The sequence below is a fragment of the Lolium perenne genome, chromosome 6 (genome assembly GCF_019359855.2).
Source record: "Lolium perenne isolate Kyuss_39 chromosome 6, Kyuss_2.0, whole genome shotgun sequence".
Classification (NCBI taxonomy): Eukaryota; Viridiplantae; Streptophyta; class Magnoliopsida; order Poales; family Poaceae; genus Lolium; species Lolium perenne.
In genome coordinates this window covers 197,301,843-197,327,266 of record NC_067249.2, presented here as the reverse complement: position 1 = coordinate 197,327,266, position 25,424 = coordinate 197,301,843, and the positions used below count along the sequence as shown (strand labels likewise).

The following is a 25,424-nucleotide window of genomic DNA, read 5'->3' as shown; positions in this document are numbered from 1 at the left end:
CCTACTCTCTTCCTCCTCCCCGACCCCGACCCGATCTCCTCCTAGGTTTCGCTCTCCACCACCGCGGAACCAACCGGAAATGGCGGCGGCGCGGCACCTCAGATCCGGCCTCCCCCTCCTCCAAGCCCACCTCGCGGCCGCCGAATCCGCCGCCGTCGCTCAGGTCCCGCCCCCCTCCCCTCGCCCCGCTTCGTTTGCCTCAAACGGAGACGCCATTTCCGTCAAATTTCGATCCCCTTACCCGATCTAGGTTTCCCTTGTATTCCTTGCATTTTTTCGGCCGGGATTTGAATCTGTCGTCCAGCCGAATCGTTTGTCCGTCGGATTTCTCTTGTGGTTAATTTTGCGGGGGTTTGACGTGCTGGTTTACGACGTGCAGGTGTCAAGGGGGCTCGCGACGCAGGCGTCGAAGCCTTCCCAGAAGCAGATCAAGGTAACCTCAGATCAACCGTCTGATTCCGGCGGTTGTGGTGCGGCCTGCGGATGTGTAGTCGCACCGCGAGATTTCTATTTATGTTCGTTGAGTAGCGCAGATTGCTATGATGATTTGGTCAACTTATCACTGCCTAGGGATCATGCAGCTGTTCCTGTTTCCCTGCGTGCACTCACTGTTTTTCATTTCGGGTTCCGTATGTCACTATGTTGGAAACGTTCTGATTTTGAGAAACCCAATACCTTACTGATGTTAAACCATTTTATCTTCTGTTGAGTGTAACCTCCCTTATGGCCATCACATGCTGTAGTGATATCTGAAACCAGTTTACTCACCAAAGACGCTAAGTTCATCTTGCATTTGTTTGGTATATCAATTGTAGCACAAGAAGGTCAATGCCATTGATAGATCTATTCTCTTGATCGTATTTCTTACATAATCTGTTTCCAGTTTCCGATAGTGCAACTCAGTAAATGTCCCTGTTATTGTTCTTCCTGGAATGTCCTTGGCGTTAGCTGTTATTCTACTCCTGGAATGTCCTTGTGATGTTGTTAGTCGTGTTCTTATTTCACAATAGGTTCCAGAGGCTCTGTATGGCGGTACTGGCAACTACGCCAGTGCGCTGTTCCTTGCAGCAGCCAAAGCAAATTCGCTGGACAAAGTTGAATCTGAGATCCGCGATATCGTGGCGGCAACCAAGAAGAGCCCTATGTTTTCTCAGTTCTTGAAGGACTCGTCTGTGCCCAAAGAAACCAGGGTGAAGGCTGTAACTGATATTTTCTCTGAAGCTGGGTTTTCTGACGTCACAAAGAATTTCTTGCGTATGCTTCCAATCCAATCCACTCAACTTATCATGTCTTATAAAGTTTATTCTAGGTGTGCTTATAATAACTTTGTTACAGTCGAGAAACCAAGCTATAGCTTTTGTGCAGCATCTGAATTACTAATGTACCGACCCAAATGCATTGGACCATTTTCAGTTCTTTTGTTTCCAGTGTTGCTCTCTTAATCAACAATTTACCTTTCTGTAGAATTGATAGCACTATTAAGTGATGATATGCATACACTGTAAAATTTAATTATTAGGTATTGTCTGCGTCTAATTTTTTTGTTTTATATGTAGTGGTACTGGCATCCAATGGAAGACTGAAGTTTGTTGAGCGCATTGCGGATAGATTTGTTGATTTGACCATGGCACATAAGGGGGAGGTTAAAGTTGTTGTCAGGACTGTTGTTGTAAGTTTTTAGCCCGATCTCCCACTATTTATTTTCTATTGCTACTAGAAATATTAAGTTGTTGAAGTCTTTGGTGCCTTACTGGTTTACTGTTGTTTTTTTGATATGTCCCTGTAGTTAGCTACACCTCATTCTTTCAAGCTGAAAATTGGGTTCCATTACACATGGAGATAAAAGTAGGTTTTGTTTGCAAAAGTTTGTATGCAGTTAACTTTTCAGAAGTTACTGGCATGAACAGAAATTCATATCCTGAGTTGGTGTAGTGGAAGTTGATCTGAAACTAATTGCACTGGCAGTACGCAGTAGGAAGCCTTTTATTTGATTGACATGATGAAACATTTTGTACTAAATGTCATCACGGGAAGTCGATATGTTTTAATTTGACAAACTCTGTTGGAGAATGCTCTTGATGAGATTATCTTTAAATTCAGATGTAACACATGTTAACGAGGAGCTATTTCATTCATGATCGCACAAGCTATTATTGTATGCCACTTTTGCTCAAACAAATTGTGAAAAAATCACCTTACATTTTTTTAAGCTTGCGTACTTCTGTTATAGTTCCTTATTGTTTGAGAACAGTTGGTTTTGGTTGCTAACTTATCTATTTTATGCCGGTAGCCACTTCCTGAGAAGGAGGAGAAAGAACTCAAGGAGACCTTGCAAGATATCCTTGGAAAAGACAAAACTATCTTGGTTGAACAGAAGGTAGGTCCTTGATCCCCGAGTTGTGTCTTTAGTGCAAGGTGTAAGTTAATGCTGAAAACTTTCAATTGTGTTGTCACCTGCAGATTGACTACAGCATTATGGGAGGACTAGTGATTGAATTTGGGCAGAAGGTGTTTGATATGTCGATCAAGACCAGGGCGAAGCAAATGGAGTCTTTCTTGAGGCAGCCCGTTGATTTCTAACTGCCTTTTGGATCAAAAGCAACGCCAGAGTTGAGTGGCTGTGCTGCTGAAGGTTCCCTCATGTCTACTTCTTCGACTTGGCCTTGAAATAAAAGCTTTCCTTTATAAGAGAACGGCACTATGCTTTATTTTGTCTTGAGGGCTGGAGGCCCGCTGAACAATCTTAATTTCCTTTCTGCCAAAAAAAACGTGGATAAAACATGAAGAGAGGCCATGGAAAGTTTTTAATTCAAGTGTTTGTAATCATCTGTTCAAGTGCTCTCTTTGTTTACTGGGGTATGAAATGATTTTGATGACGATATATTTGACTGCATTTTCCATGGGACCATGAGCTTTTGAATTGAGCATCCAGATGTACCACTCCTAGATATCTAGCGGTTCAACCTAGCATCCTAGTACAAACCTGAAGTGGATATATATACCTCATCAGGACACATGACTTGGATAACCCTAAATCCACAACGGCCAGAGTTTTTAATGTGTTTATAATTTTCTATTAAAAGTTGGGGTATGAAGTAATTTGAAAATGACATTTTTCAAAGCATTTTCCATGGGACCATGAGCTTTTGATTAGACTACCCAGGTCTTAGATACGGATCATATCCAGCGGTTCAATCTAGCAGCCCAGAATATATACTTGAAGTGGATATATGTACACCATCATGCCATATGACAGTTTCAGCACATAACCATAAATCTCCAAATGATTGGAATTTTACACACGACTCAGGTGTGCTGGTAATATGTCCTATTGGCTCCTCTAAAAAGGGGAACTTGCTCCTCGCTTACTGAAACAAACATCATTTCTTATCTCATTTGGCTGTTTTCCGTTGGCAGGCACTCACAACCAGTCCAACTGTCCAAGAATAGCTCTGAAACCGAACCCTTTCCGTTTCACGATACCTCCTCTACCCGTGTCTCACACACAGAAATCTGTTAACTGATTGACCCAAGAGAGTCTCAAACACAAAAAGAGGCCACACCATCACGTGGACGCACTCACATTATACGTGTGGGTTTGCCTCTGGCTTCCTTGATGCGTAGACCAAACTTCGGTGCACGAAACGCCTAGCTCTAGCTTGGCCGTATTAAGCGGGGGGCAATCGAGGAGGTGAGTTGGCTTGGAAGAATCAACGAGATCGGTCCCTCAAGTCACTACTTGAGCAGCCCAAGCAACCGGAACCTCTGCCCCGCTCCTCCAAGCAAGCCATGCAGTTAGGCCAAGCTAAGTAGCTAGCCAGACTCTGGCTAATTCCTCCATGCCCTCTCCTCCACCCACCTCTCCGTCGCCCCCTCCGGCAGTCTCTGACCTCCGCCGCCACCGATGTCGCTGTCGCCAACGTGCGCGGCAGAGGCCGGGCTGGTGGCCATGGACTGCGTGGTGGTGTGCTGCTGCTGCCCGTGCCTGGTGCTGCAGATCACCGTGTTCCTCTTCGTCCGGCTGCCCAGGAAGGTGGTGGTCAAGTCCAAGAGGATCATCCTCAGGAGATGGCACAAGAGGAGATCGTCAGCCGCGGCGAAGAGGGGTCGCTCCCGAAGCGTCTCGTCGTCTGGCATGAGGAGCCTCCAGGAGCTACTGGACGGCGATTTTGAAGCCACGTTCAGGAATTTCCACGGAGGGGAGTGCAGCGACAGCGACGATAGCTGGAAAGAGAGGTGCTTCGCCATGGACGACGATGGCAGAGACGGCGGCGGCTGGAAAGAGAGATGCTTCGCCGTCGACGACGACGACGGCGACGCCGTGTGGGAGGAGCTGGTGCAGCAGGAGGGGCTCTTCTGGTTCGGGAGCTTCTGGGGCCGGACCGAGCAGGGGGATCCGGTGTCTGCGGAGGACAAGATGTACGCAGGCCTGAGCTTGCCGGTTGTCCTAGAGAGAGTGTGCGACGACTAGGCATCACGGCCGGCCGGTTCAATCCGATCGAGCTGCAGTTCCCAAATGAGGTTTCTACTTTCCAGTATGGATTTTTATCATTTGGGTATTGCGTTGCTTCTCGAGCTGTACATATTACGGTATATGTATATGATGAGTGTACCAGATTAAGGAACAAAACCTGGACAACACAGGTTATTAACTGATCACACTGTAGAAACAGTAGTTTCTTCTTTTCTGTGAAAGTAACATGAGCTCATTTATGCACCAGCCCTAGTGGAGACACAATCATGTCTGGTTAATTATACAAAAAAGGAAGAAACGGGGTGGTGATACCATCTTATTCCCACCGACATGATCTACACTCAGCACTAGGCTGTTGAACTCAAAGATGCGCAGCACGATTAAGAGAGAAGTCAGAGCGTTGAAAGCTTCGCCTCTCTGTGAGAACCATGGTCTGGACCTAGGCACATCTGATCCTGATTTTTTTTATAGAAGTCCAAAAACCTTATTTCGGACTTTCCATCCCTCCCTCGCCCAACCTCCAGCCCCTCCTCTTCCCGTCCCTCCCTCGCCGTCGCCAGAGGGCGCGCCGGGCAAAGCCCCGGGGCGGCGGGGCATCTCTCTCCCCCGCGTGGCTGTGGTGGCGCGGGCTGGCGCGTGATCGGCGGGGGGCGCCGTGCTCGACGTCTGGCGCGGCGGTGCGGTGGCCTGACCACGGCGTGGTGAAGACGCTTCTCCAGCGGGGTGGCGGCGCGGCTTCTGGCTGGCTTGCGCGGCCCTGCGACGGCGTGCCCGTGGCCATGGGTGGCGGCGGCGGGCCCAGATATGGGATCCCTCGGGTGGGTGGCCCCGATGCGTCTGGTCAACGAGCGGCGAGGGTGTTGGTTTCGTCTCCCCCGATGTCCTGCGGCGGGAATCGTGGTGGGTCCCTCGATCCGGCGCCCTCGACTCCTCGGGTTGTGCGGCGGGTGGCGTCTGCGGCGTGGATCTTCGGTTCGCGTCGGTTTCCGAGGTAGTAGCTGCGGGCCTTGGCTCTTGCTCACCTTTTCCCCACCTCCCGGACGAAAGTCCAAAATCTCGCTGATTGGGCGGCGGCGACGCGCTATTGCGCCATGACCTTCTTGGAGGCGCCGCCTAGGGAGGTTTGGGTAGGGTGGCGGAGCTGAAGGCTGCAGCATTGGGCAATGTCGGTCCTTGAGCAACTGCGGTGATCTCTAGCCCGTATGCGTGTGTCGACGACAGTCTGCCCCGTCCTCTATAGGTGCTTCCGGCGGATTTCTCGTTGCTTGTGGGTGTCCAAAGTGCTCGGCAATGTGGCCGTCAAGGTAGTCTTCTCCAGGGTGGCGCCGGGTCCGGAGCCCAACACCTCTGCAGCTCTCGGGTCAGCTTCTCTCATGTCCGATGGTTCGACGCCTTCGAGCCAGGCGAGAGGGCAGGGGACCTCTTCAGCATGAGAACAGGTTGGTGCTTCTGGTGCTCGGAGTCCTGGCTGTTCTCCTCGGATTCAAGACTACAATTCTGCTCCGGGCAGTGCCTCGCCGTGCCTCCGGCTGGTGTCCTTGGTGCCAAACAGCGGCGATCTGCACGTCTACAAGCTTCCTCGCTCTTAGTGCAGTGTTGTAATTCGTTCTGTGTGTACCCTTGTATCTTTGTTGCCATGGTGTGTGTGGTGTGGTGTCTTGTTGTAACTCCTAGCCGGTTGATGACTTTGTTAATTCAAAGCTGGGCTTTCGAGCCTTCCGTTTAAATAAAAAAGCAAAAAAAAAAGCATGTATGTTAGAGACTCATTCTTACAAATTCTAAGAGCAAGTTAGGAAAATTTGCCAATTGTGCAAAAATTACAAGATCAGAAATCGTTGTGTTAAGTTGCAAAATTTGGAACTTGTGTACATCTTGTGATTTGTTTACAAATATGTTCATATTAAAATTTTATGATTTACACGCACATACACGAATTCATTTTTTGCATGTATATTTTTTTGCATGATATTTTAAAACTTCCAAGCATGGTTTTCCACTTCTTTCGCATTGTCCCCGATAAGTTCAAGACGGTGCCTTTCTCTAAACCGGCCATGTCCTGCCATCTACTTGCCACCTCTTCCAAGAATCAAGGGTGGGTTGTGCATCGACAATGGACGTTCAGTTAGAGCCCAAGTGCAGACACAATCACGCGGAGGTGCCCAAGATGCGGCAATCTTGCTTAGCTGAGGAAATGTTCTTCTTCATTTGCGGTTGTGATGTCGGTGGTGGCTAACTTCAGACTAGCCCTAGTACGTACATGTCTTTGCTTGCTCTCGAAACAATAGTGTCTACCGCCTCGAAATGTTTCCCCAGCCCCCACACACAGGAGTTCACGATTGAGAATATAGACCCAATGCAAATGCATGATCATCCACATCTTGGAATAGAAATGGTCTATTTTTTAGGGAGAAATCGAAATGGTCTTCATCACAGTACTGTGCTGCTACTATTTGGTTTGGATGTATTCCGAGAGTGAATTAATTATACAATAATCCCAAACGGGAGCCATGAAACGCACGCACGTCGTTGCCGCGGTCGGTATCGGTCAATCAGCCGGGTGGATCATGTACGTACTCGATCAGTATGACGATTGTTTCTTGCTTGTCAGCTCCAGGAGACGAGGAGTACTACGTACGACCACGACTCCACAAGATCCAATCCAAATCAAGCTACACGCCTGATGCGATCTCCACCGCGCTCTAGAACGGCCGCGAGATATCAGGCGCCGGACACGGGGCCAAGCACAAGCAAGCTTCCCGTACGCCGGAACGCGACCTGGCCGTGCCCACATGTTGGCTGCGGCGGCATGCCGGGGCACCACCGCACGTGCACGCAGGTGCGGCTAGCTTCGCTCAGCCGACACGGCTTCGGCCCGCGTTCGCCGCGCCGTGTCTCGCCGTGCCGTGGCCGAGAGCGAGGAGATGCCCGCGGTCGCAGAATCTCTCGTGCGCCGCGCGCGCTGCCAATCGCCTTGGGCCTTGGCCGACGAGTTTCCTCGCGCGCTCGTGGCGGCAGCCGGAATCCTTCGTAAGCCGCGCGCCTCGGTGCCTCATGGCCGACGCCATAATCTGACGATAGCGGCCATTCTACAGGCGCCGGTATTCGTTCCCTGACTGCTTTGAGATTAGTGAGGTTTTTGGCATCCATCTATTGTAAAACTAATAATTGAAATATGAGTGAAATTTTATGAACAAGAACATAGACATGGGTAACGTTGCGAAACATTTTGGCAAAAAAATAAAATAAACTGCTGACATCAGTGCTAACGTCACTGCTGCATGTTTCACAAAATAATCGTATTTCAATTATGTTTGAGACCAACAGACATATCGAATAAGTATTTTAAACCCATAACTCCGTGCAAACTAAGTTTCGGAGGTTAGAATCCCAACAGCAAAATAAACGAGCTCATCCACGCTCAAGTTCTAAACTTTGCATGGTGTTTGCTGTTTGCATTTACCTGGATTTAACCGGCTTTGTCGTTCGTACTCTCAACTTACCAATCAAATATTAGACCTGTTTTCTATAGCATGGAAATGAAATTATAAATTGGTACTCCGACTGTCATATTTAATGTCCATTGGTGGAAGATGGCATGCGGTGATCTACTTATAAGGCCCGAATGATAGTGTGTGGATTAAAAGGCGATGGCCTGGCTCAACCACTATGTTAAGCTGATTCTTTTGTTCAAGAAGGGGACTTTGCCCATATGATGCCGACGTGAGAAGGTTGCCTCGGTGGAAATTTTGACATAAAAGACCACCTGCTCCAACGAATTGTCAAAAAAGATCACCTGTGAATAAAATTGCCAAAAAAGATCACCTCTTAGTGGCGGCACGGCCTGCCAGGTGACACGTGGCACATGCCGTCAGAGCTCGTGGTGGCAGGCCCTGCCGCCATTAGAGCAATTACAATAGTATAGCGAACTGGCTGGCTATAACAAGATGCCATATCATTTGTAGTCATCTTATAGCTAACATGTATAATAGTTGGCTATAAGAATGAAGCACTTTACTAACATATGTCCCACCTTTCACTCTCACAAAGTACCTAGGAGCACGTGCAAGAGCTGACTATTGCATAGTAGCCCACCTTCCTTCTCTCTTCTCTTCTCTCTCCTCCAACTCATCTAAAATATATTATTTAATGTCTTATAGTCAGCTGACTGGACTCTATTGTACTTGCTTTTACCTAGTTCGGCTGTGATTGCCGTCAGCCACCATCAGATCGGAGTGGGCCCCGCCGCCACAGCCATTGGCGGCACAGCTGAACCACTGCTGCACAACTGCTGGCTGAATCGACCCTAGCTACTACTTTCTTTTTAAAACACTTGCCGTTGCCTTGTACTACTACTTCATCTCTCTTCCCGTGTACATAGTATATGCTATGGTTGTTTGGCACCGTGAGCAAGAGATAGTTGGGGATCCATAGACATAGCCGCATAGCTGGGGACGAAGACCGTTGTGTGACATTGTGCTACTAGTTTTAGGGTAGGGCGACCCAAACGGAAGCGTGGGCCGAAAATGCGTCTGGTACCCGCTTCAGCGGGACGACACATAGTGATCGGGCCATCCGCAGCGCGTAAACGCGGCAGGTTTGTGCCTCTGCAGCATAGATGCGCCTGGCAACGGCATAGATCCACGACATAAATTACGGGCGGCGCGCTGCAGCTTTTCAGGGTCCGCGTTAATGGCGCACCTCGGCTTCCTGGAGCGTGCACTAGTGGGCGGCGTCGCAGTGGCAGGACATTGAAGGCTGGTACCTCAACTCCAGGAGCGTGCCGGTCCCCCCACCCCCCACCCCTGGCACGTGAGGGCCGAGAGCGCCGTGACGAGGTGCCGCCGCCGAGCGATCTTGCCGGCCGATCTCCAAGAAGATTCGACGTACGCGCTGAACTCCTACAACTGTCGTTCGGGACGTGGGAGTTCGACGAGCGCCGCCGAGCTGGATACGTCGGCGACCTCGACTACTTCGACCGTGAGATCGCCGCGGAAGAAGAGGAGAACGACGACGAGGACGAGGACGAGCAGGCGGAGCGCGCAGACAACGACCACGACGACGGCGGGCCGGCGAGGGATCCGGAGACCGAGCTGCCGGACATTAGCGAGGTCGAAGCCATTGCCATGGCACTGGCACTGGCCAATAGCGAGCTCGACGAGCTCAACGATCTCGCTATGTGGGACGGACTCGCAATCCAGCTTCGCGAGTCGACGCTCGCGCAGGGGAGGCCGGCGACTCCTCCGGCCACGCCGACGAGTTCCAACGACCGCGTGTCGGCTGTTGCTCCTTTAACGGCCTGGGATACGTGGCCACCTTCACCACAAACTCCTGCGCCGCTGACGGTCTTGCCGCAGTTGCCGCAGCATGCCCTTCCTCCTCCACCGCCGGCGTACCAGCTTCAATGGCCGACGCCGGAGTTCATCGACCTCGTCACCGACGACGAGCCGTAGCCATTAGCTAGGTTTTAGCAGGCCTTTATGACCTTTCTAAGTCTTTTTATGTTTCTTTATTAATGTAAATTATGGTTTTTATCATGGGAAAAAAGTATGCGTCGTGCCGCTGGAGCCACCCGACGCAAATGGATGCGTGGTTGATTTCTACCATTTCGGGTTGCCCCGGTGGAGATGCCTGAGCACAGTATTTAGCCTAGGAATTGCCCAAACAAGATCACGGGGAGGCAGAACCGAATTAAAAGATGCCATCGCTGCACCTGTACTGTACGTATGCCTGTAGCTAGCTAGGACCTGCCCGCCAGGATATATACAATCTACTGATCTAGTCTATTAATTGATTTTGTGTGATCTAGCAGGGGTGCCGCCACGGGCTATGGAGGTAGCGTCGGCCACCTTGCCACGCAATCCTGCCGCCAAGGGCTGTGGCGGCAGGGCCCACTCCGTCCAACGGCGGCTGACGGCGACCATGGCTGGCCTAACGTGCCGCCATATGTAAAGGCGGCAGGGCCTGCCGCCACGAGCTGCAGCGGTAGGTGCTACGTGTCGCCTGGCAGGCCGTGCCGCCACTCGTAGGTGGTTTTTTTTTGACAATTTCATTTATAGGTGGTCTTTTTTGACAATTTGTTGGGGAAGATGGTTCTTTATGTCAAAATTTCGCCTCGGTGCGTCGCCGAAGGTAGGATGCGGCTGGAGGTGAGCTTGGTGGGGTGTCGGATTTGGGAAGCATGTAGTGGCGGAGGTAGGCATGCATCGAGGACCTCCGTGAGAGGAGCATCACACGCGATGTCGTTTGGCAAGAGCCGAGATCCTAGTGGCTGGGTCCTGTCGAGGAGGGGAGGGCCGTCCGGGCGGCTGCAGAGCACTTAGAGCATCTCCAGTCGCGTCCCCCAAAGCATCCCCCAAACCGCGCCGGATTGAGCGTTTGGGGGACGTGTTTCGTTCGTGCCACCTTTGGGGGACGTCGCTCCCCAGTCGCGTCCCCCAAACAAAAATTCGGAAATTTTAAACTTAACGAGTATGCCCAACTGGAGTGGTTTCCGCCTATATTCCAACTAATGTCATCTCCAAGATGGACAAATCTTCTTATCTGCGGATCTATTCAATGCCGAAATTCGAACTAAGATTCGTCCAAACTTACATAGATTCGAACGAAATTTGACTAAATTTGAACTAAACCTAATCTAGAACCACTTGCGGCGGCCGGAGGCGTCGTAGTACTGCTGGAAGTTGTACATGTCGTCGGTGACGACCTCCTGCTTGACGCGCTCACCGACGGGCTCGTCGACGGGCTCGTCCTTCACCGCGCCGCTTCGTCCTGCCTCGCCATCGTCGGTGAGGTCCACCAGCGGCTTGCCGGAGTCGCGGATGGACAAGGCAATCGCCGCGTCGAGGTCGCCCCTCCAGGCGTCCTTGTCGTTCATGGACGCCAAGAACGCCGCCCGCAGACCTGGGCAGTCCTCGGGGTCGTCGCTGCTGGCGATGAGCCGCTGCTGCCGCTCATACTCTGCCAGCGCCGCCTGCGACGCTTCCTCCGGCTCCTCCTTCACCTCAGGCTTCGGGATGAGGAGGGCGCCGCCGCGCCTCCCTTGCTGCCGCTGCCGCCACGCCTCGTGTTGACGGGCGTCGCCGGCTCCTCCTTCACCTCCCGTTTGGGAACGGTGTACGGCGCCGACCGGTAAGACGAGGACGGCATCGATCGCGCCGGTCCTGAGGAAGAAGAGTGCGAGGAGGACGAGGTCGTCCTCCTCGGCTGCCATTGAGGAGACGACGGCGGCGACGACGGCATCTCCAGCCTTGGAGCGCCGTTGCGGATGCCGCGGATGACGTTGTCGAGGGTGCGCCCCGGAACGCCCCAGAACAGGGCGCGGCCGTCCTTGTTCCAGCTATTGGGGCCGCCGACGAGCCCCTCCGTGCTGTGCATCTCGATGTCGTACTTCGCCTTGAAGTACGTCGTCCACCAGGTGTCGTTGTTGTCGACCGCCCACGTCGGATCCAACCGCTCCTGGGCGTTGAGTTGAGCCCGACGGGCCTTGACGGCGTCCCACCATTGGTCCGTGCGCGGCTTCGGCGGCGGCGGAACGCCAATGCCGTTCACGGCCATCTTCCAGCCGCCGCTGCTTGGCAGCCGCATGTCCGGCGGGACTGGATACCGGGCGTGGTACATCGCCCATGCCTCCGCCACGGTGAGGCTGCCGCGGCCGAAGCCGTTCGCCGCGGCGATCTTGCGGGAGGACGAGCTCGACATTTTTTGGAGAGACGAGGAGAAGATCTGGGAGGGGGGAGGCGGCGGCGACGAGAAGGTTTGTGAGCGGTGAGAAACTGTTGGGCGTCTTTAAACAGCGGCGGCAGCGGGTGGTTGCACGCAATAACGCCGGCGCGGACGGCCACGCGGCCATGCACGACGAGACGCGTCCCTGCGTCGCCTGGAAAAACAGGGACGCCATTAACATCGCTTGACCAAAGGTAGGCGACGGGGTTTTAGGCTTCCGAGCCACTGACGCGTCGGCCCCGCCACTCCCCGCCTCGTTTTTCGTTGTGTCCGGCGTGCCCGGTGCATCCCCTGTGGGACGGGGACAGGCTCGGGGCGCCGGACACCGTATGGGGGCGCGCCGGACAAAAATGGGCTTTGGGGGACGCGGGTGGAACGGTTTTTTTGTCCGGCGCGTCCCAAATCGCTTTGGGGGACGCTTTGGAGGACGCGGCTGGAGATGCTCTTAGCCCTTCCCAAGGTCACCGTTGTCCTCCTAGGGTGTCGGTCCACCCCAAATCTTGCAAAGATGTTGACCCTCCCCAAAGTTTGGAGGAGACCTAGGCCATCGTGTACACGTCCCCACCTCTTGGGTGAGCTCCTCGCCTAGCTTCCGACCGCGGACGCCTCCACCCACGGCCGGCCAAATCTCGGAGCGGCAGCACCCGCGCAGAACCTGGACCCCTTCCCTCCGGGAGTGAAAGCTGCCCGACGGCCATGGCGGAGCTCCCCGCCCATCTCTTCAACCCTTCTAATGAAACCAACCAGGGAGATCGACTGCGTCGGGCGGCGTGGGGAGGAGCTTTCCTCTGAGCCCGAGCCCGCGTCCCCTTCCCCTGCATCTCCCTCCCCTTCCTCCGACGACCCCTCTTCATCCTCCTCCAGGGCAAGGGCCTAGAACCTCCCACGGCTCATCCCCTCCCCCGGCGAAGGCGCCGACCGAAGGCTTCCCCAGCCCCGGCCGCCATCGCACGCCGCCATCGAGTGCCCCTCCGCCGGCCGGCGCAGGTTTGAATTTGAATCGCCAAAATCGCGAGAGGAACCAGCACGGACATCCTATCCACGTTCCCAATAGTGCATCCGGCCGGCAGCCTCCTCCTGAGACGAACTGGAGAACCATAACGAATGAGGAGTTTAGGGTGACGTCAGTTTTGCAAATCAGGTGGGATTAGCGCCCTGCTCTGGAAAACATGCAAAAGAGAGTTTTGGAAAGCATAGAAGCACTTGCCTATGACTTTTTTTTATCTATCTCTACTGAGTACTGAGTCTCACAGACCATGCAAAATACTAAAGTACTGAGTTGGTTTCATCTCAAAGTATTTTGTAGATTTGGATTTGAAATTAGCCAAGAGATCTGCATTATGTGATTATTTAAACTATATTTTATATACAGACCAGCTAGCCCTGGTTAAAAAGTTGCCAGTCCAAACAAATGGGGAGCACCGCTAGAGGTTATTTTCGTGTCCAGACCACACATCAAATCAGGGGTGATTCAGTCCAACTCCTGAAATGCCTCAAACAAACATAGGCACGATACATTGACAGACTCATGGAACTCAAACTTAGATTCACAAAATATATACGTAGAAGCTTACACAAATCCAAGCTGCAGCAGACAGCTAGCAGCATTTGGATTTTTCTGTATTACTACTACAGCACTAAGAGATACAATTCCTCAAATAGGTATCTTTTATTAAGCACCTACTTGCCAATACTGAAGATAACAAACTTCCGACATTGAAGATGACAAACTTCCAACATTGAATGAAGATAACGAGCTTCCTGACATGATGATCCGGAGATAGTAAATCAGGGACTTCATCCGATGGTTCGAAAGATCACCACTCAGCTATTTTGTCCCTGAAATTGCAATTGCAATTAATAACAAATACCAAGAAAATCTGACAAGCATTCAATTTTTTTTTTGACATCACGAACAAAGATATGCTTAATTCTATACCAGATCGCCCTCCCCCTCCTAGTGTTAGATGTCTCAGGTAAATGCAGTACTTCATTGGTTGACCCCTCTTGTGTACCTCGGGTACAGACCTCCTTGATAAAAGATATCTCCGGAGACCAAGCCTATTAATATAACCCTGCTCAACCAGAGAGTAAAATCAATATCTGGAATTTTCAGAACACTATCACCGAGCATGCACCAGCCACTATTACCTCATCAGAGGCAGTTTTCGTGATCTGGGCCCCAAATAATCAGTTAAAAAACTTTGAGAACGCTGTAACTAAGAATGCAACATGATGACACTATTACCTCCCTAAAGGTCGTTTTGGTCTTGAGAGGCCCCTTATCGACAACCGGATTTGACCCTGCAACAACCGCACATAAGTTAACCTCTGGACTGACGCAGATATTCCTACTCCCTAACGGCAAGAAGATCTTACCTGATTTCGGACTTCACTCGTTCCTCCTTTTGAATTTTGCTCTTGTTCTTCATGGTGGATCGTCGGACGCAGCGCGACCGATTTAGGGTTTCGGAAAGGGGAACGGTGTGGCAAATTTATACGGGGGTGGGACGGTTCCAGGCTTCCGCGCGTCCGATGCCGATCGTGTGGTATCTTTTTTTTACTCAACCCCTTATCCTCTCGTCCGTCACACATAGAAGAGGAAGAGAGACGCCGATCTTTGCCGGCCATCGGGAGGGATGGCCGCCGACGACCCCGACGCGGATTTCCATGCTCTGGTCCGCTTCGAGCATCTCCCTCTACCTTCTCGCCGGCCCCCGCGCCGAGGCCGCTGACATATGCGCCGTCCGCACCCTCTGATTCCACTACGCGGTGATTCAGTGGGTGCTCCTGGCCGTCTTCCTCCTCGCAAGCCCCTAGCTCAGACTTCTATGCACACTCGTACTTCCGAGGTCGCCGGCACCCCCCTAGCACACCGGTACAACCTAAATCTCCTTCCTCCCGCCCGAGCTCGCGGTCCTACCCTATTTCGTCTCGCTTGTCGTGTTAGGCTGGTGCCAATGCATCACCCCACTATAGCCTCGCCACGTCAGCTTTTCCCTCACTCTCACCCCACTCTCACCTCACTCTCACCCCACGGTGCCAGTGCACGGGCTATAGTGGCAGCTCTCACTTCTCTCTCCTCCCTACCACCTCCCTACCGCCCCCACTAGCACCGCTATCGCCTCCCTCTCGCCCCGCTCTCGCCTCCAACGCGGGCTATAGGCGGGCGGTACTGCGCCCTAACGCCGGGCGCCCGCGCCACCGCCCGACGCTACCGTCTCGCCCCGCTCTCGCCTCCCTCTCGCCCCGTCGCGGGCGGTAGCGCCCCTCCTAGCGCCCGCGTTGGCACCAGCCTTAGGTGAGCTCATCGGCCATGGATCCAAATCCATTTTGCCCCGCCAGTAGTTATTAGAGACGAGAATGAAGATAACATTTGGGTCCCACTACCTCAGCATCCAACAAATTTGACTATGGTATGTATATTGACTAGTGGGCCCCTCTAATCCCGTCCGGGATCATCGGTTTCTCGGTGCACCAAATAGCTCCAATAGCTTCAAGGGTTTAGTTTAATATTTCTCAGTTGACTCAGAACTAACTTTGTTGTCAGTCAGATGATATTAAATATCAATTACAACTCACATTGCAACTCATAACTAACACAAATCATAATGTAAATTATTTAGTTAGATGATATTAAATATCAATTACAACTCACATTGCAACTCATAAATAACACAAATCATAATGTAAATTAGTCAGTCAGATGTTATTAAATATTAATTACAACTCACATTGCAACTCATAACTAACACAAATCATGATGTAAATTAAATGATGTAGGACTTGACTGAGCACGAAATTAGTTCTTACTTAGCTGAGAACTAACAGATCCCTTAGTTTAGGCGGAGTATAGACCAAAGTTAATAAATGTAGGGTGCAAACAACATGGATTAAAATCCAGGATCCATTTCGCCGAGTCTAAAATATAATTTTCCCCAACAACATACTCTCTCCGTCCACAAATAAATGTACTTCTAGCTTTTGTACTAAATCAAACATTTTAAGTTTTGATCAACCGTGGAAAAAAAAGTGGCAACATATATAATGAGATTTTGGTATAATTTAAAACTATATTTTAAAACGAATCTCACGATACTAAATTAGTGTTATAAATGCTACTACTTTTTCCTATATATTTGATTAAAATTTAAAGAGTTTGAGTAAACACAAAACCTAGATGTACACATATTTGCGGACGGAGGGAGTACCGGTTCGGGCAGAACGGGGCGCGACACCCGGTTGTCCTGCTCCAGCACGAATCTCAAAGCGCAAGCAAGGCGTGCCATTCCTCGCCGCTTGTCGCCTCACGTGGCCGAAACGCCGCCGCACCTGTTTTTTACCTACTCTATTCAACTCGGCCGGCCGGCCGTCACGAACTGCCAAAAGGCTCCCCACAGCACGCGCCGTCGATGGATTGCTCCGTCCGGGGCCGCATCACGAACCCGTCGCCGGCCGTCTCCCAGTTCTCCGGCGAGGGGCGGAGCCGCCAGGCGTCGAGGGTGTCCTTCCGCGCCATGTCGTCCGCCGTTCCGGTCGAGGAGCCCGCGGCGGCGGCTGAGGCGAAGCCACGGCCGAGCGGCGACTCCTTCATCCGGCACCACCTCAGGAGCCTCTCCGCCTACCAGCCCATCCTGCCCTTCGAGGTATCCCTCCACCTGCCTCCAACTCCTAGACCTCCCTGTACTGTGGAGTGTGCAAAATGCTCCACTTCTCACCGCGCTCGCCATGTGTTTGTGGAAATGCCTACCTGTGCTCTGGAAGGGAACATGAAGGCGAGCTTATCTAATGTCCTAGCGTGCCGAATTTAGCTTCCAAACTGTTGAACCGTGATGCCTCGATGTTGTTCTAGCGCTCTGAACATGGGAACTCTTGCTAGGTGCTATCTGCTCGGCTTGGGCGTAAACCGGAAGATATAATCAAGCTGGACGCGAATGAGAACCCGTATGGTCCACCCCCGGAGGTACGTACTGAATTCTCATATGAGGATTAATCTCATGACCTCTACGGCGTAGTACTTTGGCATTCACAAGGACACAAAATTGCAATCACAACAGCAACATTGCTACTTTGGTCAGACGGTATCCTGAAATTCAATTAAAAAGCAATGGCATACCAATTATCTTTTTGAGTTTGTATCGAAGATTAGCAAGAAAAGAAATAAAACTCAGCGTAGATGATCCATACCTCTCATCTCTGTATCTCATGAACACCTGTATCTGTGTACAGGTAGCTACGGCATTAGGAAATTTAAAATTCCCTTATGTGTACCCTGATCCTGAAAGCCGCCACTTGCGTGCTGCTCTCGCTGAAGATTCTGGCCTTGGACTCGAGCACATACTTGTTGGATGCGGTGCAGATGAGCTAATTGATTTAATTATGAGGTCAGAGTTCAGCTCGTCTTGTACCTGCTTTTTGCTGAGTTCGTAACCTCAAACTTGAGTAATCATCAATGGTGCAAATGCAGATGTGTACTTGAACCAGGTGACAAAATCGTAGATTGCCCTCCAACTTTTACCATGTATGAGTTTGATGCTTCAGTCAATGCTGCACTTGTCATCAAAGGTAGCTCATCTGATATTCCCTCGAATGTTTTATGTATAGATCTTCCATTTTTATTCAGTAAGCCTTCTGTGATTTCTGAACCTGATTTGATATGCCATTCACCATTCCTTCTTGTAGTTCCAAGACTTCCTGATTTCTCCCTAGACATTGCAAGCATTGTCAAAGTGGTTGAACAGGAGAAACCAAAATGCATATTTTTGACATCTCCGAACAATCCAGATGGCAGGTATGTTGTTGACACTCAAAAGGGGCAGCAATAGATTTGTTTGTCATTCATATTGCAGTATTTTACAGAATCATCATCTCAATTTTGTTTGCAGCGTAATCAATGATGAGGATCTTTTAAAGATGCTTGACCTTCCGGTACTTGTAGTGCTGGACGAAGCATATGTTGAGTTTTCAAGCCTTCAATCAAGGATGACATGGGTTAAGAAGCATGATAATCTGATTGTGCTCCGAACATTTAGCAAACGAGCAGGTGTGTGATTTGTGTTCTGTCGTTTTGGTGTGTATTTGTTACGAAGAATCAAAAGGAAGTGGATTTCTTCACGAGCTATCAGTGATACAGGTTTAGCTGGGCTTCGTGTGGGTTATGGTGCGTTTCCTCTGAGCATTATTGAATACTTATGGCGGGCCAAGCAGCCATATAATGTGTCAGTGGCAGCAGAAGTCTCTGCATGTGCTGCCTTGCAGAACCCAACCTATCTAGAGGTACATCTTCCACAGAGATAGTTTACATACAAAATCAATTTGAAAATTCCAGCTTGGCTAATCCACCTCTGTTGGACCTTTGATTCTTGAAGAGCGTGAAAAATCTGCTACTACAAGAGAGGGAGAGGCTTTTCAATCTTCTCAAAGGAATACCTTACCTGAAACCATTTCCCAGTCATGCTAATTTCATTCTCTGTGAAGTCACATCAGGAAAAGATGCAAAGAAAATAAAGGTCCGGTTTGCTTATTATTGTACTGTCCAAGCTTATGCCTTATTTCATTGAAATACTATAGCCAGTTTATTGTGATTTTAAGGTGACAAAATGTGAGTACCTGGAGCTTGAATATGGGTTATTTGTGTTCAAGATCATTGCTATTCACATTTTTAAATTTGTTTCCTATATATGTCCGATTGAAACAATATTGTACATGCAACATCATTCACCTGATTTGACGAAACAACATTTGCAGGAAGACCTCGCAAAGATGGGAGTGATGATCCGCCACTATGACAAGAAGGAACTGAAGGGTTATATTCGTATTTCAGTTGGAAAGCCGGAGCACACTGATGCACTAATGGAAGGCTTCAAAGCACTTCAACTGTGAGATTGCTTATGATGGAGCAGTGAAGAGATTAATGTGTATGTGTCTACTTGGTAGGCTTTTTGTACACTAGATGCAGCCTATCGAGTAGATATTTGCTTCGCTCCAACATCAATAAAGTGCACTCTTCAGCTTGCAAACCAAGCAGGGGTCAACAATTACATCTGTGTTTAATTACTTCTGTAGGTCCAATCATTTAGCCATACACCCTGTTCAACAGAATTATTGTTCAGGGGAAGGCATTTGTAGAAGTTGAGTTTGAGTACTGCTTCTTTTTGAATTGGCATACATATAGTTGCTAGGTACTATACCAAGTAGATTCAATGCAGCCTATCATGTACTGCCTCTGTTGGAGTTGGCAGTATCCATTACTAGAATTTGAATAGTGCATTCTATAAAAGTTGAGTTCCTGGTTGGTTGGTACTGCTTCTTTTCTGACTTGGCATATCCATAACTAGCCAGGCTTGTAGTACACTAGATGCAGCCTATCCGGTAGAGATTTGCTTGGCTCCAACATCAGTAAGGTGCTCTCTTCGGCTTACAAACCAACCAGTGCCAACCAGTTTTTCAATAAAACACCTGCGTTCAACTACTTATGTAGCTCCAGCCAAGTACACCCTGTTTCAGCACGGCTATTGTTCAGAGCAAGACTTTTGTAGAAGCTGAGTTCGTGGTTGTTACTGCTTCTTTCTGACTTTGCATAGTTCATTGTCTGGCTGCTTATGGAAAAGTTGAAGGTTGTATGGAAAATAAAGACGCCATTGTCACAATCTTATCTTACTTTTAGCAAAGTCATTATTCATGTGACGATACAGTACAAGGAGCTACACTCTTCAAGGTTCACATGACCTTTTTTTTGGAACAGTTTGACTTCATTAGCTAGTTCCAGCCAAATACAGTGAAGTGAAGGAAGCTGATGGCAGACCAGAGCAAGCAGTTCTTATTCCATTTTAATTAGGTAGAGATATCTATGGCTGATGGCCATTGCAACGACCAAGCATCCTTATTTAGTTTCTGGAAACTGGCACAGCGTTCCGTGCTGCTGCGCCTCCATGGATGCTCACTGGTACTGGCTGGCGAGCTTGCCTTCCTTGACGATGTAGTTGGGCTCCGGGAAGTCCTGCCCCTTGAAGTACCTCTCCAGCATGTCCTTCACCCCGGCTGCGTACCTCAGCTGCAACAGGTTAAATGTTTTCGTTTCAGAACATTTAGCCATAGAACATCATAGCCAGGCTTTGAAGCAGGGCATGCTGTGCAAGTGAAACTTACCTGGCCGTCAATGGTGGTGCCGGAGATGTGAGGGGTCATGGCGTTGTTGGGCATGTACCTCCACGGGTGGTCCTTGGGCGCCGGCTGCGGGTACCACACGTCGCCGCCGTATCCTGATGACAATAGGAGGAGTTCAGACTGGTTAGCTAGAGTGTGTTGACATGATGACATCTGATTAAACAGTTAAGTGAGAGAGCAGCTCGAAATTAACCAGCGATGTGGCCACTTTTGCAAGCGTCTGCCACTGCCTGCGTGTCCATGATGGCTCCACGGGCGTTGTTGACTATGATCACGCCTTTCTTCATCTTGGCGATCTTCTCCTTGTTGAACATGCCTCTGAAAGACACAAAGAAGCAATTAATCACAAGGACAAGGGCATGCATGGAGTGCCATTGCTGATCAGTGCTGCAGCTTACTTTGTCTTCTCGGTGAGTGGCATGTTGAGCACGACGACGTCGCACTTGGGCAGCATGGCGTCGAGCTCCTCCTCAAACGTCGCCCCAAGCTCCCCCTCCAGCTTGCCGTCCATCCTGAGCCTGTCATGGTACAGCAGGGTGCACCCGAATGGCTTGAGCCGCTGGAGCAGCAGCTTCCCGATGCGCCCGGCCCCGACGGTGCCCACCGTCTTGCCCTCGAGGTCGTAGGCGCGGTGCGCGACGCCGGCGAGGTCCCACTCCCCGTTGATTGCTTGTTGGTGCCCGGGGATGAAGTTGCGCATGAGGACGAGGATGCGCATCAGCTGGTCCTCCGCCACCGACACCGTGTTGCTGCCGGTGACCTCGGCGACGGTGAGCCCCGCGGCGGCTGCCGCGGGGAGGTCGACGTGGTCCGAGCCGATCCCCGCCGTGAGGAGCAGCTCGAGGTTTTTGCCGCGGCGGATCCGGTCCGCCGACACGTACGCCGGGTGGAACGGCGTGGTGATCAACACGTGCGCGTCCGCGATGTGCTTCTCCAGCTCTGCAAAGAGTGCAATGCATGCGTAATAAGATTAACGGTGCGATGGGACGGGCCGGAGGTGAGTATAGTTTGGAGGTGATGTGTGTAAACGGCCGGTGACTGACCGCAGTTGGGGCCGTCCTTGTCGTCGGTGACGATGTACTGGTGGCCCTGCGACTCGAGCCAGCCGCGGATGCCGAGCGCGTTCTCGACGCAGCCCACGAAGTTTGGGTTCTGCCCGGCGTACTCGCCGCCCTTGTAGAAGACGCCCACGATCTTCTTGCTACCCGGAGACGCCTGCACATGCAATGCGATCAGGAAAACCGTCCCATTGCAGATTACACTGCTAGCAGTCTAATTTAGAGGTTGATAAGAAAAAGGTTTTACATGGAGGCTCCTGGTCGCCGGCGCGTTGAGGAGAGCCGGCTCCAAGGCCCGGATCACCTGCTTCGTTGCGCTCCTCATGGCCATGGATGCGATGGCAGGATCCGGCGACGGTGAGTGACTGAAGGAATCAAAGCTGGTTGTGGTCGAGCTCGATCAGGTAGAGTGGCAAACACTGGTGCTGCTGAGAGTGGCAGGCTTGGACTGTGGAATATAGCGCCGAGCCGGCTACCCATATATAGGGGCGCAGGAGCCGTGCAGTACCCATCAGCTACGTTCTCGCCGGACGTCGACGCGCCGTCGAGCAGGTGCACCTGGCCGGGCTGGTCGCCGAATAAAAATAGCAGCCGGGGGCCCCGCCTGCCGCTGCGATGGTGGCGCGAGGTCGCACGTACGGGTATCGCCGGGCAGGGCAGCGCAACGCAGCGGACGTTTCCGCGGTGCCAACAAGGGATGCGAAAGGCGAAAGTCCGGCAAGTCAAGCTAGGCTGCTAAGGGTGAACCGACAGATGTGGGAGGACGGCTGTCCCGTCCCGTCGGCGGGTCACATCGGTGTTTCCCACTCGCATCTTGTGCTCGTAACTTTGTTTTAAAAATAAATTTTACGATTTATACTGTAATTTAATGCAGCGTTTGTGTTGAAAAATATAAGCAAATTGCTATTTTTTTTTTGGAAAAGATAATCTAAGAACTATTCCATAAATTCACAAGAAGTACAAAGCACAGTAAACATAATAAAATGCATACGTAAAGATCTGAAATAACCAAGCCACAAGGATACGAGAAGACGATGTATCATGAAATTCACTCTTTCGAGTGATACTCTCCGTCGGAACGGTGTGTAGCCAAAGCACTCCAAACATCACGAAGGTCTCATGGCCTCATCATATCCTCGTCAAGTCTTTCCATCAAAAGGGAAGTCCTCGATCCATTAAGGGACCCCGTACAAGCTTAGGGCAATCTCCACAACTTAATTGGAGGCTTCCAAAAAATTGCCACAAATGCCTCACGTTTGAAGAATCTCCACAACTTAATTGGAGGCTTCAAAAACACATGTAAAATCGCTAAGACATATAGGGCCCAAAGACCCAAGAGAAACAAGCTTGGGTACAAGCACCCGAAGGAAATGTCTCACAAATTTTCACCTCCACGTATCACCACGAAGAACTCAAACCAATGCACCAATGGAAACTCCCTTGCTCTCAAATTTCACCAAAACTACAAAAACTATTTGGAGAATAAGAGAGGAAGAACAAAGAAGGAGAACACCAAATTTATGCGAGATCCAGATCGATCTAGGGATTCCCTCACAAAGAGGAGATTTTGATTGGTAGGATTCTAGATCTAGATCCGCTCTATCATTTCCCTCAAGAAGATGCAAGCATCATAGGAGGAATAGAGAATTAGGGCAACCTATTAAGGTCAACAATGGGGAGAGACTTGAAAAAGACCGCCACAACCACCTAACAACAAAAGACTCCGGTCTAGAGGGCCGGAGACTCCAACCCCCCACTAGAGAGCAAGGAAGACTTGAAAATGGAGAAAAAATTGCTTCGACACAGAGTCCCCCCACCCCACCCAAGGCTAGAGTCTCTGGTTGTGGGAAAGATAAAGGTAGAAACATAAAAAATCGAAACGAGTATAACTTGAGCATTTAGATTCCGATTTTGACGATCTTGGGCACGTTTCAAAGATAGCAACGAGATCTACAAGATCATGAAGAGAAACATCATATTACAACAAGGGAGGATAGAAAAATGAAGAAAGGTTTGACCTATATGTAAAAGAGAAACTAGTAAAACCTCCAATATTGAAAATACAACAACTTGAGTTAGGAAACTCCGATTTAGGTGAAACCAATTTTGTTGGAAATAGGATGCCAAGAGATAGACCAAAAAAGTAAAAATCTTGATAGGAAACCAATTTGAAGGTGAAACCTTTCAATACGAAAACATGGAAAAACTCCAATATCGAAAACGCAACAAGTATTTCATGCGAAATCCATTTTGATGAACTAGAGCTTGTCATGAAAATAATATCAAGATCTAAAACACCATATGGTACCAACCAAGAAATATGATGCAATGGTTTGAGCTCTCTCCGAACGATCCGATCAAGTTACTCATTTAAGAGCTCTTTTGATAGTACGACCAATTATCCTATAAACCGATCTTCCAAATATACAACGAGACCGGTAAGAAAGAACTTGTATCAAGAACAAACCTTAATCTTGCGCATTCCACTTGAGCTAGATGATCACGATGTTGACCGCAAAAAGATGTAACACATTTCTTGATTGTCCTTTCTTGATGATGTCTTGCAGATTTCTCTCCCATACTCCAATATTCGAGAGTCTTTTCTTCGACGTATTTTCACATATCCATAATCACCATATGGATCGCAAGCTTCAAGCATAAGCTATTTTATAGTTGGCTCATCTTGAACGTGCACTTCATTTATTCTTTCTTTATTATGTTGATGTCTTGAAGGTACACATGAGAGCGCACCCCATCTACTTCGAGACATAATTATCACATTATATTCTTCACTTTATTCTTTATGCAACATCAAAGCCAAAATATGGTTTAAGAAGTCTCGATTGATAAACCCTACAAATATAATTCAATGCAAACATTAGTCCATAGGAATTGCCATTAATTACCAAAACCACACATGGGGGCTTCATGCACTTTCATGGTTGACGAAACTCTAACTATAGGGACCCTTCTACAACGAAGTGCTTGGTCTAAGGTCACCACCCCTTCCCGTCGCTGTAGCGGCTAGCTAGCAGAGGAGGACGGGAACTATCGATTCTCGGTCATAGACGGCGAGGACGAGGCAGACAGAGATGGGCTTGCTGATTGATGCATGTAAAATGCATACACCAACTTTGTAGTTTAATACCACATATTGCATCTTATATAATGTTATTTGCATGTTTTATATTGTTTTCGAAGATTTTGTAAACAATCCCCTCTCCTCTGGTTCTAACTATGCCTGGCAAAAAAACACCTTATGTTAGTATTTTTGACTTTATATGAGCTACGGGACTTGAAAAAGGACAAGGTCTGGGGCCACGCTTCAAATATTTTGAGAAGAACAAAATGAGCTAAAGTGGGACACCAGGAGATCAATGGGTTGGGAAAGACGCCTAGTGGCGCGCCCTCCCCCTATTGGCGCACCAGCTGGGGTCTAACCCCCCTCGACCGTCTGATTCACATCAAGCTTTCGTCCACGGACTTCATTTGACCTAAAAATACCTATATATATATGACCCTCGGGGTTTCCTCGACGCTAAGGAGGCGGAGATAAAAAACACATAAACAGAGAGTCAACAGGACGCCGCCGGCGGAGATCAGAGGGGGGGGGGGGGGGACACTACCGGAATCACCTCCAGTGGACTCCACCCCCCTCCGGCATGGTCATTGATACGTCTCAAACGTATCTATAATTTATTATGTTCCATGCTACTTTATTGATGATACTCACATGTTTTATCCATACTTTATGTCATATTTATGCATTTTCTGGCACTAACCTATTAACAAGATGCCGAAGAGCCAGTTGCTGTTTTCTGCTGTTTTTGGTTTCAGAAATCCTACAAAGGAAATATTCTCGGAATTGGACGAAATCAACGCCCAGGGTCTTATTTTTCCACGAAGCTTCCAGAAGTCCGAAAGGGAAATGAAGTGGGGCGACGAGGCGGCGACACAGCAGGGCCGCGCGGCCAGGGCTGGGGCCGCGCCACCCTGGCGTGTGG

At 49.9% G+C, this 25,424-nt stretch overlaps 4 protein-coding genes and 1 long non-coding RNA gene across 5 annotated transcripts; 3 read left to right on the top strand and 2 right to left on the bottom strand.

Annotated features, from left to right (window-relative positions):
* On the top strand, positions 1-2,835 carry LOC127306468 (ATP synthase subunit O, mitochondrial). Its single transcript, XM_051337105.2, has 6 exons — positions 1-163; positions 380-433; positions 1,011-1,254; positions 1,557-1,669; positions 2,291-2,377; positions 2,461-2,835. The coding sequence occupies exons 1-6, from the start codon at positions 80-82 to the stop codon at positions 2,578-2,580; spliced, it is 702 nt and encodes a 233-aa protein (XP_051193065.1). The 5' UTR covers positions 1-79; the 3' UTR covers positions 2,581-2,835.
* A 533-nt stretch (positions 2,836-3,368) lies between these two features.
* LOC127306470 (uncharacterized) lies at positions 3,369-4,654 on the top strand. Its single transcript, XM_051337106.2, has one exon. The coding sequence runs from the start codon at positions 3,905-3,907 to the stop codon at positions 4,469-4,471; it is 567 nt and encodes a 188-aa protein (XP_051193066.1). The 5' UTR covers positions 3,369-3,904; the 3' UTR covers positions 4,472-4,654.
* Positions 4,655-13,695: 9,041 nt separating this feature from the next.
* Positions 13,696-14,499, bottom strand: LOC127309390 (uncharacterized). Its single transcript, XR_007857137.1, has 3 exons — positions 14,445-14,499; positions 14,136-14,271; positions 13,696-14,035 (listed from the first exon to the last, which is right to left on the bottom strand). It is a non-coding gene; the product is annotated as an uncharacterized lncRNA (long non-coding RNA).
* Positions 14,500-16,539: 2,040 nt separating this feature from the next.
* LOC127306471 (histidinol-phosphate aminotransferase, chloroplastic) lies at positions 16,540-19,215 on the top strand. The gene is made up of 9 exons (XM_051337107.2): positions 16,540-16,842; positions 17,076-17,159; positions 17,426-17,580; positions 17,664-17,761; positions 17,879-17,987; positions 18,082-18,239; positions 18,330-18,472; positions 18,565-18,705; positions 18,944-19,215. Exons 1-9 carry the CDS (start codon positions 16,609-16,611, stop codon positions 19,076-19,078), a joined length of 1,257 nt encoding a protein of 418 aa, XP_051193067.1. The 5' UTR covers positions 16,540-16,608; the 3' UTR covers positions 19,079-19,215.
* A 621-nt stretch (positions 19,216-19,836) lies between these two features.
* LOC127306472 (formate dehydrogenase 1, mitochondrial) lies at positions 19,837-21,883 on the bottom strand. The gene is made up of 6 exons (XM_051337108.2): positions 21,668-21,883; positions 21,406-21,577; positions 20,761-21,301; positions 20,556-20,680; positions 20,345-20,457; positions 19,837-20,249 (listed from the first exon to the last, which is right to left on the bottom strand). Exons 1-6 carry the CDS (start codon positions 21,749-21,751, stop codon positions 20,136-20,138), a joined length of 1,149 nt encoding a protein of 382 aa, XP_051193068.1. The 5' UTR covers positions 21,752-21,883; the 3' UTR covers positions 19,837-20,135.
* Between the last annotated feature and the right edge of the window lie 3,541 nt (positions 21,884-25,424).